Source organism: Malaclemys terrapin, chromosome 1, assembly GCF_027887155.1.
Source record: "Malaclemys terrapin pileata isolate rMalTer1 chromosome 1, rMalTer1.hap1, whole genome shotgun sequence".
Classification (NCBI taxonomy): domain Eukaryota; kingdom Metazoa; phylum Chordata; order Testudines; family Emydidae; genus Malaclemys; species Malaclemys terrapin.
Window position 1 is genome coordinate 241,894,674 of NC_071505.1, and position 18,188 is coordinate 241,912,861.

Below are 18,188 nucleotides of genomic sequence, written 5' to 3' on the forward strand. Positions count from 1 at the left end.
CAAGTGCAGAGTCCTGCACTTAGGAAGGAAGAATCCCATGCACTGCTACAGGCTGAGGACCAACTGGCTAAGTAGCAGTTCTGCAGAAAAGCACCTGGGGATTACAGTGGATGAGAAGCTGGATATGAATCAGCAGTGTGCCCTTGTTGCCAAGAAGGTAATGGTATATTGGGCTGTATTACTAGGAGCATTACCAGCAGATTGAGGGAAGTGATTATTCCCCTCTATTCAGCACTGGTGACACCATACCTGGAGTATTGTGTCCAGTTTTGGTCCCCGCACTACAGAAGGGATGTGGACAAATTGGAGAGAGTTCAGCGGAGGGCAACGAAAATGATTAGGGGGTTGGGGCACATGACTTACGAGGAGAGGCTGAGGGAACTGGGGTTATTTAGTCTGCAGAAGAGACGAGCAAATTGGGATTTGATAGCAGCCTTCAACTATCTGAAGGGGGGGTTCCAAAGAGGATGGAGCTAGGCTGTTCTCCGTGGTGGCAGATGACAGAACAAGAAGCAGTGGTCTCAAGTTGCAGTTGGGGGAGTCTAGGTTGGATATTAGGAAACATTTTCACTAGGAGGGTGGTGAAGCACTGGAATGGGTTACCTAGGGAGGTGGTGGAATCTCCATCCTTAGAGGTTTTTAAGGCCCAGCTTAACAAAGCCCTGGCTGGGATGATTTAGTTGGTGTTAGTGCTGCTTTGAGCAGGGGATTAGACTAGATGATCTCCTGAGGTCTCTTCCAACCCTAATATTCTATGATTCTACGGTTCTATGAAAGGGATTGGAAATGGGACAAAACACTAAAATAGTGTATGCGTTCCCTACCATGGTATATTACAAGTATTTTCTTCCTCTTACATTTAATGCTCCTTTCCAAAGTACAGACATGGGAGTTTAAACTATTTTTACTTCCATGAACAGAAAGCTATAATACCTACAGAAAAACTTCAGATTTATTCTGCACTGAATGCTGCTATTCAAAAGTATTTGAGACTACAACATAGTGGACTATCACAGGCTTTTCTTTTAAAGACTAGACAAAAACAATGCCCAGTTTTCAAGTTAGCCTTTTATTAAAAGATTGAAGCATAACATTTTACCAGATACAAGAAATTCAGTTTTCTCTGGCATACCAAAACATCGGAGTCAACAAGAGAAAATTCTGGTTGCTGTATATATATAGTCAATCTGATATTACTCCATCAATTTAATGTATATTAGCACATGCTTAAAACATGGTCAAAATACGTCACAAAATAAGTACCTTGACATTTTTATAGTCAGACAAATAATTCAAAGAGATGAGAGCAGTGAATTTCCAACAAATGCTACATACTCAATCACAAGCTCATGGCATAATTATTCCAGAGAACCAACATCATTCTTTCACGCCTGATCAAACTTTCAGTTTCATGGGCTACTAATTTTGAGGCTTTGCTTCACATTTTAAAAAATAAGACATTTGAGAGATGTGAAAAACTAAGTTCAGTCTTCACAGTAATATGATATGGGTTGTTTGCCACACACACCTCTACTTTATTGCCTGCATGTTTTACAACAATCTTTACAAAACTAGTTTTCACCCCTGTTTTGGTTTCAGAAATATAGCATCTCTGACTAATAAAGTATGAATTTATTGATGAATAAAACAGGGACATGAACGTGTATTTATAACAACTTTTGAATAATAAATCCTTTCAGTAATACAGCTATAAGACAAGTTAAACACAGTACAATAAACCATGCATCTTTTGACTTGTCAGATCAGCTAAACTACTTACTTAGCTAACATACAGCAATACTTATATATTTTAGTAAATTAAACTCATTGAGTATAAGAAAAAAAATCACATTTGTTCAAGTGGTTCAAGGCTGTCCAACTGCTTTTTATTTGTATCTTCACTATGACGGCTTTGGCAATGGGTTAAATGTTTCTTAAAGCCTCTGGGAAAATTTGATTCAAAATTACAGCGTGGACATTTAAGCAAACTTTGACCATGAGCAGCAACATGGTTTTTAAGAAGGGACTCCAAAAGAAAAGCCTTTCCACATATTTTACATTTGTAGGGGCTTTGAACATTATGCTTGTTAACTAAATGATGCAAAACAGCACCTTTTTTCATTGCACGACAGCAACAAATTTTGCAATAATACTTTCCCTTTCCACGCTTCATATATTTTGCAATCTCTTCTTCTGAGATGAAAGCCTCTTTCTCTTCTGTAAACTGCAGTACGCACTGTGGCTGAATGGGAGTAGTTGCATCTATTTTGCTCTCTTTGTTGTAATCAGATGATTCCGTATCAAACTGTTCTTGATCACTATTTGATTCTTGTTCTTTTATCTCGACAGAATCCATCTCTGTTTTTCCACATTCACTGTTATTTAGTTCATTATCGGAGGTCTCCTGGTTTTCCTTCTTAGGCTTCTTTTTGGGGCATGAATACAACATATCTTCTGAAGGCTCCTTCACTAAGATTGACTGCTCTTCCTGAGACAATAGATCATCCAGTGTTTTTTGGTCTTCTAAACTCTGAGCTAGGAAATCACTCTCATCGGACTCAATAGGCGTCTGGGGCTCAGAGGAAACAGCTGAAGCAGGTTTGAGAGACTCAGGAAAAAGAACATTTTTCTGGACCTCAGAGGAAACAGAAGGAGCAGGCTTGTGGGGATCAGTAGAAAGAGCATGTTTCTGCACATCAGAGGAAACAGCAGGAGCAGGTTTCTGGGTCTCAGAAAACAGAGCATGCTTCTGGACATCAGGGGAAACGCCACATTTCTGCGGCTCAGTATAGGCTTGTTTTTGTGTCTCTGGAGAAACAGCAGGAGCAGGTTTCTGGGACTCAGTGAAGAGGGCATGTTTCTGCGACTCAGGAGAAACAGCAGGAGCAGGTTTCTGGGACTCAGTGAAGGGGACAGGTTTCTGGATCTCAGGGGAGGCAGCAGGAGAAGCTTTCTGAGACTCTGGGAAGCAAGTATGTTCCTGGACTTCAGGGGAAACAGCCGCAAGTTTCTGGGGCTCTGGGAAGAAGGCCTGTTTCTGGACTTCAGGAGAGAAAGGAGCAGGTTTCTGGGATTCAGTAAAGAGGATATGTTTCTGGACTTCAGGGGAAACAGTAGGAGCAGACACCTGAGGCTCAGGGAAGAAAGCACGTTTCTGGACCTCAGACGAAGCAGCAGGAGCAGATTTTCGAGGCTCAGAGAAGAGGGCTCTTTTCCGGGATTCAGGGAAGAGGGCCCGTTTCTGTCCCTCAGGGGAAATGGTGGGGGCAGACTTCTGAGTCTCAGAGAAGAAGGTTGACTTCCGGGACTCGGAAGTAAGTTTCCAAGACTCTGGAGACATTGAGGGAGCAGGTTTACGAAGATCAGAAAACAAAGATGATTTCCAAACATCAGAGGAAACAGTGTGACTAGGTTTTCGGAGTTCAGGTGAAACAGGGGGAGCAGACATCCAAGTATCAGGAGAAAGAACAGGTTTCCAACCTTCAGGGTATACAGAGGAGATGGGTTTCCATGGCTCAGACGAAACAAGAGTAGATTTCTGGGGTTCAGAGAAGGATGCAGGTTTCCAAGGGTCAGGAGCAGGCCTCCGCGGCTCAGGGGAGACCACTGGGGCAGGCCTCCGTGGCTCGGGGGAGACCACCGGGGCGGGCCTCCGCGGCTCGGGGGAGACCACCGGGGCAGGTTTTGGAGGCCAGGGAGAGACAGCGGTGGGAGATTTCTGTAGCTCATGAGAAATAGCAGCAGCAGGCCTCCAGGGCTCAGGAGAAGCAGAGGGAGCAGGCCTCCACGAATCTGGGGAAATTGCAGAAGCAGGTCTGCGGGGCTCCGGAGACAAAGCAGGAGCAGGCCTCCGCGTCTGAGTCATATGCCTGCGGGGCTCCGGGGACACAGCCGGGGAACGCCTGCGGGGCTCCGGAGACACCGCCGGGGAACGCCTGCGGGGCTCAGGGGACACTGCTGGAGCAGGCTTCTGGGGCTCCGGAGACACCACTGGTGAACGCCTTCGAGGCTCAGGGGACACCGCTGGGGCAGGCTTCTGGGGCTCAGGAGACATGGCTGGGGAATGCCTGAGGGGCTCAGGGGACACTGCCGGGGCAGGCTTCTGGGGCTCAGGGGACACTGCTGGGGCAGGCTTCTCAGGTTCAGGGGACACCATCAGGGCAGGCTTCTCAGGTTCAGGGGACACCGCCGGTTTCTGAAGCTTGGGGGAAATAACTGGGTCAGGTTTTGGGGGTTCAGGGGAAAGGTCAGGTTTGTGTGGTTCAGGGGAAAGGGCAGGTTTGTGTGACTCCCGAATGAGTGTTGTTTTCAGGGGTTCAGTCTCAGCTTCTAACTGATCTTTCTGGTCTTCATTCCACTTTTCAGGTACTGCATGTTGTGATGTGATGTGATAATAAACGTTGCAATACATCTTGCTGGTAAAGAAACATTTGTGACAGTGGAACAGTTTTGCACTTTTCTGATAAAATATAAGTTTACCTAAACCAGCAGCATCCATTTCATCACAATACTCTGGGTGGATGGTACCCATATGAATTTGTATGTTTTCATAATCTGTCCCTCTGAAACTGCAGTGATCACATTCTAAACGCTCTGATGTTTTACGCAGTATCTGGAACATGTCCATTTTTTTTATGGTCCGTTGGAGCTTGCACAGCACTACAAGTCTAAAACAGCAAGCTTCTGTATTCCTGCAATAGAGGTAAAACAGTGCATATTTAGCTCATAACACAAAATTTACTTTTTAACTTTTGTTCATTTTGAATTAGCTTGATGCCCTTCTCCATTTCTAGAATAAAAATTAATCCCAGCTAGATCAAGCCAATCCAGATATTTACAAACCCTCAAGATAGTTACGAAAAGTGTCATCGCCATCTGAATCTTTCGTCACACAAAATCCACCTACTTCTCTTACATAGCAAATTGATATATGAATTTAATAAATTATTGAAGAAATACAAATACGATTTCCCCTAGGCCTGCAAGTCACTGCACAAAGTGGAGTTTGTGCAAGTAATTTAAATTCTATTTCTGTTTACCAGGTGGGTCTGGTTGGTATATATTTATCAGCGGAGCGACTTTGCAAATAAACCACATGCAAGGGACCTATATAACAAATATTTAGCTCATGGCACCATGTTCATCTGACAAACATTTCTTTGCTTGATATGAGAATACTTATACTACACATTTCATCTGAAAAGTAGACAGCACTTTACAAAGTTAATCTTTGCAAAACCACTGTAGGACTGTTATCTTCATTTTACAGATTAATAAACTATAATGAGAAATTAACCATTTGGGACAAGGCCACATAAGCATTTCATAAAGCTGTAAATAGAATCATGAGATCCTAACTCTGTCAACTACTCTATTCACTAAACCCTCCTTTCCATACTGTAATTATTTTTCATGAAAAAACACATTTGTGGCACACAGAATGACTGTAAATTAAAAAACCATGCTGCGGTCTGAAGTCTGTCTACCTGCTGTTGTTACACTTAGGATTACCAACATTGAAAAAGCAGAGAAAAAAATATTTCTTTTTCAGTTTTTTGTGCATTTGACAGCCCTCTTTATAGGTGGTTTCTCCAGTATGTACTGGTTTTTCACACAATGGAAGGGAAAAAAAAATTATAAAATAAAAAACTGACTGTAAAACCAAAACAAAATCACAAAGAGATTAAGACAGATGCAGCAGAATGGGTGACAGCAGATGGATCACTTGATGATTACGTGATCAATTCATTCCCTCTGGGGCACCTGGCATTGGCCACTGTTAGAAGACAGAATACTGGGCTAGATGGATCTTCGGTCTGACCAATGGCCAGTATGGCCGTTCTTATGTAACTCATTTTAAAAAAACTGACTAGATTTCAACTGATAGCGTCTCCAACAGTGAAAAGTGACAGTGTGATAAGATGTCTAGATAAATTATTGCTGTAAATAGAAGACCCAGTCTAACCATATCCCATCAACCATTTTCACCTGTTTTCATCGGTGCCCTTGTACTGGGAGAGGAATGTGTGTGTGGTAGTAAATTATTAATAATATTATTGTTAATATTATTATTTATTTGTATTGAGGTAGTGTCTAGGAGACCCAGCCTGGAAGTAAGGTTGAGTCACTGCTCTAGGGCTGAGAAAAAAAAACCTTCACATACGCACAGAAAAATGGTCACCCAACTGTACACTTCCGTATTGAGAAATAATTAATCTACCTAAAAGATGGAAGCTTTTTCTTTTTTCCTGGAAGACATAGCTTTGATTTACACACATCTTGAAACCACAGAATCTGAACTAGAAACATGGGTTAAAAAAAACCTTTGAGATTTTATTATTTATTTTAATCCTTACTATAACTCTGGATGGTCTCACTACTCATACTAAATGTTCAATCCTTTTATGAATCCGGCTAAACTGCTGGTTTCAATTATATCTTGTGGCAACAAGTTCCACAGGCTAAATGTACATTATGTTTCTTTTTAATTTTATTGAACACCTTATCCTTTCATTGCGAGAATGGGTGGATAAGATGGGTCCTTTTACCTTTTCCATACCACTTATTATACATACCTTTATTATAACCCCCTCTATACTAAACCATCCCAAATCTCTTCAACATCTTTTCATATGGAAGCTCTTCCATATCCCTAATTTGTTGTCTGTCTCTGAGCCTCTCTCTTCCTCCCTTCATGTCCAATTATTTTCAGAATTTCTTGATACATGGCATATTACTAACCATTCTTGGGAGGCTGAATTATTTTATACTTCAATGCATTTTATATTTATAGGAATTTCTGTGGTTTAACACTACCCTTTGGCTTTCATTGTCTCCCAAATGAAAGCATAAAAATAAGGTGAGTCTGTAACAGATTGGGATCAGAATGCATCAAATTGTGAGCTCCATTTTTTATTGTAACCACCACACTGTGCTACATGCTAAACATGTGCAATGTTGACTAAGTCTATGTCTACACTACAGACATTAGAGTGGCACAACTGTACCACTGCAGCGATGCTGCTGTAAGGTCTCCCATGTAACCACTCTACGCTGATGCCAGAGAGCTCTCCCATCAGCATAATTAAACCATCCCCAACGAGCAGCAATGGACAGTGCTGTCCACACCAGCGCTTTTGTCAGTGAAATTTATATAAGGGGTGTGGTTTTTTTCACACCCGACTGACAAAAGTTTTACCAACAAAGGTGCTAGTATAGCCATAGCCTCTAAGACAAGTCTATTGTAACATATTGAGCCACTCACTATCCTGCCCAGGAGAGGTGCTTGTCACCTCACTGAAGGACTACCACTGAAGGTAACAAAGCAATCTAGGCCAGTGGTTCTCAAACTTTCGTATTGGTGATCCCTTTCACACAGCAAGCATGTGAATGTGACCCCCCCCCTTCTAAATTAAAATCACTTTTTTTATATTTAACACTATTTTAAATGCTGGAGGCGAAGTGGGGTTTGGGATGGAAGATGACAGTTCTAGACGCTCCACATAATAACTTTGGGACCCCCCCTGTTTGAAAACCCATGATCTAGGCCCATTAATTTTAACTGTTCTCATCTGCGGATTATTTCCATGGATTATCTGCGGATTATTTCCATGGATTTTCTACACAGGACCATCAACATAGTTGGTAGATCTGCAGCTTCTCAGCCTGGATACATGACAAAAACAAAGGGGAGATTGCTTCTTTGAGAAGGGGACCATCCATCCTACATGCAAGAACAACCAGCTGGAGAGAGAGAGAAGGCAAGAGGGACTCTGCCTAGTCTAAAACACTGATAAGACCTCACACTTACAGAAAGAGTGACTAGAAGGGTGTGCATCTGAAGACATCTGTTACTTTGCAAAGATCTGTAACTTTACTGTTTTCTTAAGAATAAAGTGACGCTAAGAAATTCCTTTGCTAAGCCTGTGATTCTGGCTTCCCTGCCATGTTGTTCCTGGTGGGGTTAAACTAGAAGCCAGAGTGCCAGCGTGTAAAGGACTTGGGAGCTCAGGAGGTCAGAGGCACTGGTCCCAGGGTCTGGGGTGGCTACACTATGGAGTCTATGCAGGATGGATTGATTTAAATCACGCATTTTACTCATGATTTAAATCAGCAAGCAAGAAACCTTGTTTTATATCATCAATTTTAGTGTTGTATGTACAAATATATGTACTTTTTATTTTCCTAAAGAAAAGTGATCATCATTGGTTGGTAAGTATTAAAACATGTTCATTTCCAACTAAATATAGCCTGTACATTCCTGATCAATGTATCTTTCAATATTTTAAAACGAATAGATCTCATCTTCTCATCTAGTTTTTAGTCACAGAGCGGAAGAGGAAAACAAGCTGTTGGGTTTTTGTTTTTGTTTTTTTAAACTTTTAATGAACTAGGTATTGAACTGAACTAGCTGAATAAAGTGAAATGAAGGAAATATTCCCGCTTCACCTACGAAAGAGGCTACTGTTGTCAAAAGCTGGTTTATCATCTCAATATACTCTGGTTCCAGGTTCTTCACCAGGGGCTTCACTAGTTCAGTGGTTTGACTTTAAAATTTTGCCACCAAACGTACTGTTTGATTTTTTTTTAATTTAAACTATTTTAATAAATTATAGTAAATTTAGGCTTAGCATAGATAGACAATTTCAAATTTAATTTTAAATAGATTTATTTTAAAGAGAAAAATGTATTTAACAAATAAATATGATTTAAATACAAAACAGTCCCTGTGATGCTCTTTTTCAAGTACATTAGATGAGGATATTGAATTGGCTGAAAATTCATCCCATGCCAGACAATTAGTTTTCAGAAACATTTATAATATAATAAACAACAACAACATTTTCTTGGTAATATCAGATTTAGAATCTAAGTTTAGCAAAAAATTAGATTAATTTAGCTGTAAAGATAGTTAAATTGGAAAGAAAAATTAAATTGGCAAAATCCATCTATAATCACATCTGAACATATTCTCCTGAACTCTTCTCTCTCTTACTTTATTGCATCTTAATTTCTTTCCTTACTGACTTTTCTAACTCCTTTCCTTAAGCAGGGCCGGCTCTAGGATTTTTGCTGCCCCAAGCAAAAACAATTTTGGCCGCCCTCCCCCACCCCCGTTTTTTTCTTACCCCACCCCCGGCCCCGCCTCAACTCCGCCCCTTCCCCAAATCCCCAGCCCTGCCTCCTCCCCCCAGGCTCTCAAGCCTAGGAGGGAGGGAGGGAGAGGGAGAAGCAGCGCGTGCGCTGCAGCCACTCGGGGTCTCCCCCTCCCTCCCAGGCTTTCAAACCTGGGAGGGAGGGGGAGATCCCGAATGGCCACGGCACAAGAAACAGCTGATTCGCGCGCCGCTGCTCCCCCTCCCTCCCAGGCTCTCAAACCCGGGAGGGAGGGGGAGATCCCGAGCGGCCACGGCGCGCGAATCAGCTGTTTCGCGCGCCGCAGCCGCTCGGGGTCTCCCCCTCCCTCCCAGGTTTGAAAGCTTGGGAGGGAGGGGGAGCAGTGGCGCGCGAGTGGCAGCAGCGGAGGTGAGTTAGGGCGGCCGGGGCACCTAAAAATGTGCCGCCCCAAGCACCAGCTTGTTTTGCTGGTGCCTAGAGCCAGCCCTGTCCTTAATATCTCCCAAAGTCACTGCTACTCAGGCACCCGCACCAACTACTATATGGTACTGCTGACCACCTTCATAGATGTACCAAAAAGTGTGCACAAATCACACACAAACCATTTCAGGATCCATTTCTAAAATACCACTGAATAGACTTGCTCGCACCTTCCTCATATACCTAAAAACATAATCCAGATGTGGCCAAACTGTGGCTCATGAGCCATATGTGGCTTTTTTACAATTAAAGTGTCTCTCAGCCCACGCCTCCCCCACTCCTTCACCTACCAGACTGTGCAGGGGAGTGGAGAAGAGGGGCCTCAGGGCATCTGCCCTAGCAGCGGGATGGTGGGATTCTGCCCTCTGGAGAGGGGGGAACTAAGGGCTTTAGCTCCACAAGGCGATGTCAGGGCAGAAGCGCAGCGCCACAGCAGTCACTGCCCCACAGGGCAGGTTGTGCATTTCTTGCGGCTCTTGAGCTTCTGAAGATTATTGTATGTGACTCGGAAGATCAGTAAATTTGGCCTCCCCGACATAAAAAAAAAATTTATTGCCACTCTGAATAGGTTAATTTTTGCACCCCTCCCTATGGAGCTATGGGATTATATAGCCCAGTGGTCAGCAACCTGCGGCACACAGGCTGATTTACTGTGGCACGCTACTGCCAGCCTGGGGTCCCCGCCACTGGCCCCGCTCAGCCCGCTGCCGGCCTGGATGGACAGAATCCCAGGCCAGCAACAGCTGAGCGGGGCCAGCGGCGGGCACGGGCCGGCAGAAAGAACCCCAGACCGGCAGCCAGCTGAGTGGCTCAGCCCGCTGCCAGCCTGGGGTTCCATCTGCCGGCCTCTGTAAATGTAAAATGAATTACTCGCACGCGAAACCTTAAATTACCATGAATAAATGAAGAGCTGGCACACCACTTCTGAAAGGTTACTGACATCTGAGATAGCCCATCAAGTTGATTCTAATAACAAGTGACGGGGACAGTCTCTGAAAAATTGCATGCTGTAGAAAAACTCCTTTACTTGAGAAAACATTATCCTAAATTATTAAAAATGAACGAAAGTTTGCAATTCAGTTAACCTAGCTCTATTTCGAGCAGCTGTTTTTGTTTGTTTGCTTTTCTCGCTACTGGGGCAATGAAATCGGCTGCCCGCCCAGGTCTCAGTACCACACGGCGCGGGTTTCAAAGGTTGTTTACATTAACTACCGCTTTCACCATTTTTTTTCTTTAGTATTTTGATTCCGCGTTTTCTATTGCTGTAAACCTCAATATAAACCTGGGGGCAGGGTTTACACATGTGAAGGCTGGGACCAAAATCGCGCGGGGGGGGGGGGGGGCGGGAGTTCACGCCCCCACACGGGGGCAGCCCCCTCGCACTTCCGGCTCGGGCCCTAGACAGGGCAGCCCGGGGGCGTGTGGGGGGAGGGGATCCCGCAGCCCGAAGAGCGGGGGAGGGGCCTGGGCGCGAGTCTGACCGGCAGAGACCGGCCCCGAGCACTTTACGGGGGGGGGGGGGAGAGGCGGGTCTCCAGCGGGAACGGCCCCAGCACTGAGGGTGGGAGCGGGTGCGGAGGCCTCGGTCCGGCTCCTGCCCGGAGATGGTTTCCACACTCGCGCCCGCCCTTTCCCGGCCGGACTCACCGCGGCGGCGCCGCCGCAAGGGGCGGGGGTGTCTCTCGATCGCGTTGTTCCCGCCGCTCCGGTGAGGCGGGGGCTCCGCGCGCGGCCAGACCCCGGGTGGGCGCGGCCCCTCCAATGGCGGCGGCTGCTGCTGCAGGCCGGGCTGAGGGCGCTGCTGGCGGAGATGGGGGAGGGGGCGGGGGGGAGAATAGGGGAGGCGCGCGGCCAAACAGCGGAGACTTTATTGGGTCTCCGGCCCTTCCCGCTGCCCAACCGGAAACGCCGCAGCTGTCTCGGCCCCGCCCCCCACCGCGCGAGACCGCAGGCGCCCCCGGAGAACGTGCCGCTGCCTTCTGGTGTCGTGCGCGCGCACAGCGAGACGGGGTGGGCGGGCCGGCGAGACAGTTGCGGCTGGAGTGTGTAGCGGGGGCAGCTCGCGGGGGGAGAGAACGCGCGGGGGCCGTTGCAGGCGGTGAGGCCAGTGGGAGGCCCCGTTCGGGGGAGCGCGCGCAAGGCTGGGGCAGGTGCCGCACGTGCAGCTGCCAGGCAGGGACCGATCCAGCGCCTGGGGCGGGAACCAGCTTGTGCCTAGTGAGGGGCCCTGGTGATGTGATTCGCGGGGAGGTGGCCCCTGTAATGGGTGAGAAAGGAGCATCTGTTACACACCCCCAGGCGGTGACAGTGCTTCCCACTCACTGCTGCCCCTCTCCCCGCACCCATCCTTCACATTCTGGGGTTTCTTCTTCCTCCCTCCCCAAAAACTCCCTAAGCACTGGCTACATTGGGAATTTCCCCTGTTTTCCAACTGGGCTACATACCGCGGTTGTGACTCCAGGCTTTGCTCACCTACGCGTGGTGTTTGCATATTCTGATATGCCAATGGCTAGAATTGCGCAAATTCCCAAAGCAGACAAAGCTGGAGACTCAGCATGAGATTTAACTGGCTAATGTGGGTTTGGCTTTTGTTTTTGACAGAGGACCTGAAAACAGAACTTAGAATGTGTGATGCTGGCCGACCAGTTGCCAGCTCAGGCCAAGGTCCCCAGATCTCAACGAAACACTGACAAACTAGCTGTCATCAATCTGGCTCACCTTTGTGTTAGTATTGTTAAAATAGGTGTTTGTGTTTAGTCTTTATTGACAGGTTTCAGAGTAGCAGCTGTGTTAGTCTGTATCCGCAAAAAGAACAAGAGTACTTGTGGCACTTTAGAGACTAACACATTTATTAGAGCATAAGCTTTCGTGGCCCCCTTCTTCGGATGCATACATGAAGTGGGCTGTAGCCCACGAAAGCTTATGCTCTAATAAATTTGTTAGTCTTTATTGAATGTATGTGAGTTGCTGCAAGAGACATTATTAAGGGCACAAGAGCAAACTATCCCACTGCATAGGAAAGATAGGAAGTATGGCAAGAGACCACCCTGGCTTAACCAGGAGATCTTCAATGATCTAGAAATCAAAAAAGAATCTTACAAAGAGTGGCAACTAGGTGAAAATACAAAGGATGAAAAACAAATAACGTAAGTATATAGGGACAAAATTAGAAAGGCCAAGGCATAAAACGAGATAAAACTAGCTAGAGACATAAAGGGTAACAAGAAAACATTCTACAAATACATTAGAAGCAAGAGGGAGACCAAGGACAGGGTAGGTCCATTACTCAATAAGGGGGGGGGGGGGGGAATAATAATAAAAAATGGCAGAGGTGCTTAATGACTTCTTTGTTTTGTTTTTTACCAAGAAAGTAGGTGGTGATTGGACCACAATGAATCCAGTAAAAATGAGGTAGGATCAGAAAAGGCTAAAATAGGGAAAGAAAAAGTTAAAAATTACTTGGACAAATTAGATACCTTCAAGTCACCAGGGTGTGATGAAATACATCCTAGAATACTCACATAGCTGACTGAGGAGATATCAGAGCCATTGGCAATTATCTTTGAAAAGTCATGGAAGACGGGAGGATGAAATTCAATAAGGACAAATGCAAAGTACTCCATTTAGGAAGGAACAATCAGTTGCACACATACAAAATGGGAAATGACTGCCTAGGAAGGAGTACTGCAGAAAGGGATCTGGGGGTCATAGTGGACCACAAGCTAACTGTGAGTCAATAGTGTGACGCTGTTGCAAAAAAAGCGAACATCATTCAGGGATGTATTAGCAGGAGTGTTGTAAGCAAGACACGAGAAGTAATTCTTCTGTTCTACTCTGTGCTGAATAGGCCTCAACTATAGTATTTTGTCCAGTTCTGGGTGCCACATTTCAGGAAGCATGTGGACAAATTGGAGAGAGTCCAGAGAAGAGCGACAAAAATGATTAAAGGTCTAGAAAACATGACTTATGAGGGAAGATGGAAAAAATGGGGTTTGTTTAGTTTGGAAAAAAGAAGACTGAGAGGGGACATGATAACAGTTTTCAAGTATGTAAAAGGTTGTTACAAGGAGGAGAAAGAAAAAATTGTTTTTCTTAACCTCTAAGGATATGACAAAAAGTAATGGGCTTAAATTGCAGCAAGGGAGGTTTAGGTTGGACATTAGGAAAAACTCCCTGTCAGAGTGGTTAAGCACTGGAATAAGTTGCCTAGGAGGTTGTGGAATTTCCATCATTGGAGATTTTAAAGAGCAGGTTAGATAAACACCTTTCAGGAATGGGCTAGATAATACTTAGTCCTGCCATGAGTGCAGGGGACTGGACTAGATGACCTCTTAAGGTCCCTTCCAGTTCTATGATTCTATGATTAATCTCACTTATCTGTTTCCCATATTTTAAGATATTTGAATGGCTATATTGGGAGCTTCTGTGACCGTGTAAATCATCAGACAGGAAAGAGACATTAACTAGTGTGCAGAGCTAGTCTCCAACAGAATGTGTTATGTCCTGTCCAACAGGAAAGGTCCATTGACACCAGATGGACTAATGTGGGACAAAAAAGAGGACAAATGACATTTGTTGTTTTGTTCTCCTTCCCCTCCAGTCACCCTGGAGATGAGTCATACAAGTGGTTTCCTCCCATTAGCTGAGCTTGCAGTTCAGAGCACAAGGGATGAGAAGAATAAAAACACCTACAAGAAGGAACTTGTATCTCTACTTGGACTCTGTGGGGCACGTTACTAGGCATAAGTGAGTGCCTGGGTTAGCCCTAAAGGTCATCTAGATCTTGCTTATAGAAGCTTCTATTACTTTTTGAAATTTAGGATTGTAATTCATTTGTGCATATATGTTTACCTGCTTTAACTTTGTAAATAACTCTCATTTCCTTTTCCTATTTAATAAAATAGTTTATTATAGGATTGGCCACACGTGTTGTCTTTGGTGGCAGACTAAGGTGCAATTGATTTAGGGTAAGTGAGTGGTGCTTTGGGATTGGGAGTAACCTGTGTATTGCTGTGATTCTTGGTGTAAGGGACCATCTATCATCTGGGTGGTGAAATAGATCAGAGTACCTAAGGATACTGCCTGTGACTCCATGTTTAGGCTGTTATAGTGCCCATGGAATTTACATTTGATAATTGGTAGGCAAAATCTAAATATAGATCTCAAAACCAGTTTGGGCTTTGTTTCCTGGGTTTTAACCGTCTGCCCCGAGGTTGGTACTCATGCTTATGAATCACTGCAGGCAGCTTTACAGAATGAAAGGCTGGTTTTCAGCTCTAACTGGAGTCTTCACTACATTACTCCATAATGAACTAGTCTGCCAGGGATGTCTGTCACAACAAAATGGTTCCCATGGCATTGGAATATCATTATGATTAAGAAGGCAAATGTTCATGAAGAGAGGTCAGAAAACATGCAGTTGAGTGTATACCTGTTGCTCGTCTGCTTTCTCTCTTTCCTGACCTCTCCAGATCCCAACAAGGCTTGTCCATCACACATTTTTGTCTTCTGGTGGGCTGTCATGATGGTATGACAGGCAATAAGCTTGGATTGTACAGTGGCTTTCAGTTTAAACAGAAATTGTATTTGTGTTAATTCTTTGCTTTTCGCTAGGGAATGCAATATTGGAAACAAGTATATGAGCATGTAAGCATAAAAGGGAAAGAAACGGAACAGTAACAAGACAAATTCCATCTCTGAATATCATTTGATCTTGAATCTCTATCCCTCCCCTTTTCTTCTTGGGCATCTTTTCAGCAGAATGCTCTGACCTCTCAAGGTTCACCAGCTTCCCTTCTTTCTTCATCAAGGAGTAGATCGGGGGTTCTCAAACTGGGGGTCGTGACCCCTCAGGGGGTTGCGAAGTTATTACATCAGACTCCACCCCCAAAACCTGCTTCACCTCCAGCTTTATTATAGAGAGGCTTGCTGTGTGAAAGGGGTCACCAGTATAAAAGCTTGAGAACCACTAGGGTAGATGTTATTTAGTCACCAATGGCCCAGGCTGGGATTTGGCTGGTTCAGCATACCAGTCTGTTTAGGGGCTGCCTTTTTATTCTCCAGAATTTAAGCTTTCATTTAAAAAAAAAAAAAGGAAATCGCTACCTGTTATGGTTGCTGAGATACACTTGGTTCATATTCTCAAATTTAACTGATTTAATGACATCTGCCTGCTTTTTCAGAGCCTTTTCCAATAATTCGGAAGGATGTAATCTGCTCTCTACATCTTAATAGGCACCAGCTCTGATGCCAATTGATGACAATGTTGGCATTTAAAATATTGTAAGGGGCTTCCTTTTCCCCACTGGCTGGGTTGCAGGTTGAGAGAGAAGCTGGGCGACTGGGAAATTGGAACAAAGTGTTCTTGTGGGTGGTTCTGCTGGTCACTAGTTCTAGGGGTAGTAAACACTGCTGTGTTATGGTTCTGACAGTATTAAAGTTTGTTGGATTTTTAGATGAGGTGGTCTCAGTTAATTCCTTTGGTACTCAGACGTTACAGTATTAACTATTTTACTGGTCATCAAAACAGCTAAGAGTGGAGATAAAGGATTATAATATGAAGATCTGCACATTCTATTGAGAGTGCTAGGCACTCATTTTGTTGCCTCAAGAGAGTGGGCTTGGGAGAATACCACCATTTTTTCCCACCCCCCATCAAGACAGAGCCAAATCGAAAGAGCCTGGCAGAGCCCACCAGGATGTCAGTGGAGTATGCCTCACTGGGAGTCTGACCACACACAACCTCCCCCACAAAGAGAACCAAGCTAAAGAAGCCCAGTGGAATATACGAGCCTCCCTGAGGTGAAGCCAAGCCCAAGAAGACCTGAGACTATGTATGGTCATATTTTCAAACTACTTTGAGTGGCATCTCATATAGGTGGATCCTATTCTATGGTGGATCTTGGAAGAGTACCACCATCTCTTCTTCACCCCCAAATAGGACCTCCTTCCCATTACTACTGCTGAATTTTTTAGGGTCCTTTCTCAAGGCTTCACATGATGTTAAGCCTTCTATCTTTATTAGCTGAAACAAGCAGGAAAACTGCAAGTTACAAAACCTGTTTAAATCCTTTGTTTATATAATTTAAAATATTAACAGGGTTAGTAAAGAAGTGAAAAACAAAGATAGTCTGAGAGTGGGAATCAATTTATAAATCAAAGGAAAAGAGAAAATAATGGAGGCCAATTTTTCCCAGATTTCATCAAAAAGGCAGCCTTTTATCTGGAACTTCAACATATGGTCTAGGCATAAGAGAAGCAAAACTAATTTGCATCTTACAACAGAAAATGCTTTTTCAAACAAACATTGCTTGACATATAGAATCATAGAAGATTAGGGTTGGAAGAGACCTCAGGAGGTCATCTAGTCCAACCCCCTCCTCAAAGCAGGATCAACCCCAACTAAATCATTACAGCCAGGGCTTTGTCAAGCCGGGCCTTAAAAACCTCTAAGGATGGAGATTCCACCACCTCCCTAGGTAACCCATTCCAGTACTTCACTACTCTCCTAGTGAAATAGTTTTTCCTAATATCCAACCTAGACCTCCCACACTGCACTTGAGACCATTGCTCCTTGTTCTGTCATCTGCCACCACTGAGAACAGCCTAGCTCCATCCTCTTTGGAACCCCCCTTCAGGTAGTTGAAGGCTGCTATCAAATCCCACCTCACCCGTCTCTTCTGCAGACTAAATAACCCCAGTTCCCTCAGCCTCTCCTCATAAGTCATGTGCCCCAGCGCCCTAATCATTTTCATTGCCCTCCGCTGAACTCTCTCCAATTTGTCCACATCCTTTCTGTAGTGGAGCGCCCAAAACTGGATGCCTCCCGTACTGTGCTGTCCCGTGTAGCAGTCTGGGAGCTGACCTTGTCTGTGAAGACCAAGGCAAAAAATGTTTTATATGGCTTCATTTAATTACAAGAGGTTCTTGTCATAGTCTTAAAATCCTCCCTCTCTGGTCCAACATCTTTAGGCGTCCCTTTCTCTTCCTGGACCATCAGTATTTGTTTGATTGTGGCCATTAAACCCCATTAGTCATTTGGGGGACTACTTGAAAAGACCACAAAAAAAGCTGTGACTCCCTTTTAGGTACAAGTATGATATTGTGAGGATAGTGAAACCTAGTCCTGCTTTCTCTATTAACATAATATGGATAACAAAAGGAACGTATAATGCACTAGCTAGTGTGCATGTTTATGCCACCCATTCTGCTACATGGAAAGTCAGAATTGTTCAAAACGGTGATAGTCTCCCTCTAGTGGTTGGTCACTCAAAAGCAGCCTAAACATGATGTCTGCCTTTATCATGATGAGTGAAGACAATAGTTTAAAAAATGATATGTTAGTAGTTACTTGTCTGTAATATTAAAAGAAAAATTGTCTTTATTCAGAAAGTCTCATATTTTTCTATAGAGGGCTTATTGGTGAGCCTTAATACACATTAATACTACTACAGCTAAGTAGTGGAGTGTCTTTGGTTTCTCCTTCGAGTGATTCTGTACATATACTGTTGGTGTATATGTATATACTGTAGTGCTCCCAATGCACTCATATCAGACTTTTGCCAGCAGTATTGCTAGGCAGCGCATGCACC

General features: G+C 44.3%; 1 protein-coding gene across 1 annotated transcript; it reads right to left on the reverse strand.

Moving 5' to 3' along the window:
- Positions 1–1,050: 1,050 nt before the first annotated feature.
- Positions 1,051–11,487, reverse strand: CHAMP1 (chromosome alignment maintaining phosphoprotein 1). Its single transcript, XM_054010775.1, has 2 exons — positions 11,245–11,487; positions 1,051–4,691 (listed from the first exon to the last, which is right to left on the reverse strand). The coding sequence occupies exon 2, from the start codon at positions 4,625–4,627 to the stop codon at positions 1,847–1,849; it is 2,781 nt and encodes a 926-aa protein (XP_053866750.1). The 5' UTR covers positions 4,628–4,691; positions 11,245–11,487; the 3' UTR covers positions 1,051–1,846.
- Between the last annotated feature and the right edge of the window lie 6,701 nt (positions 11,488–18,188).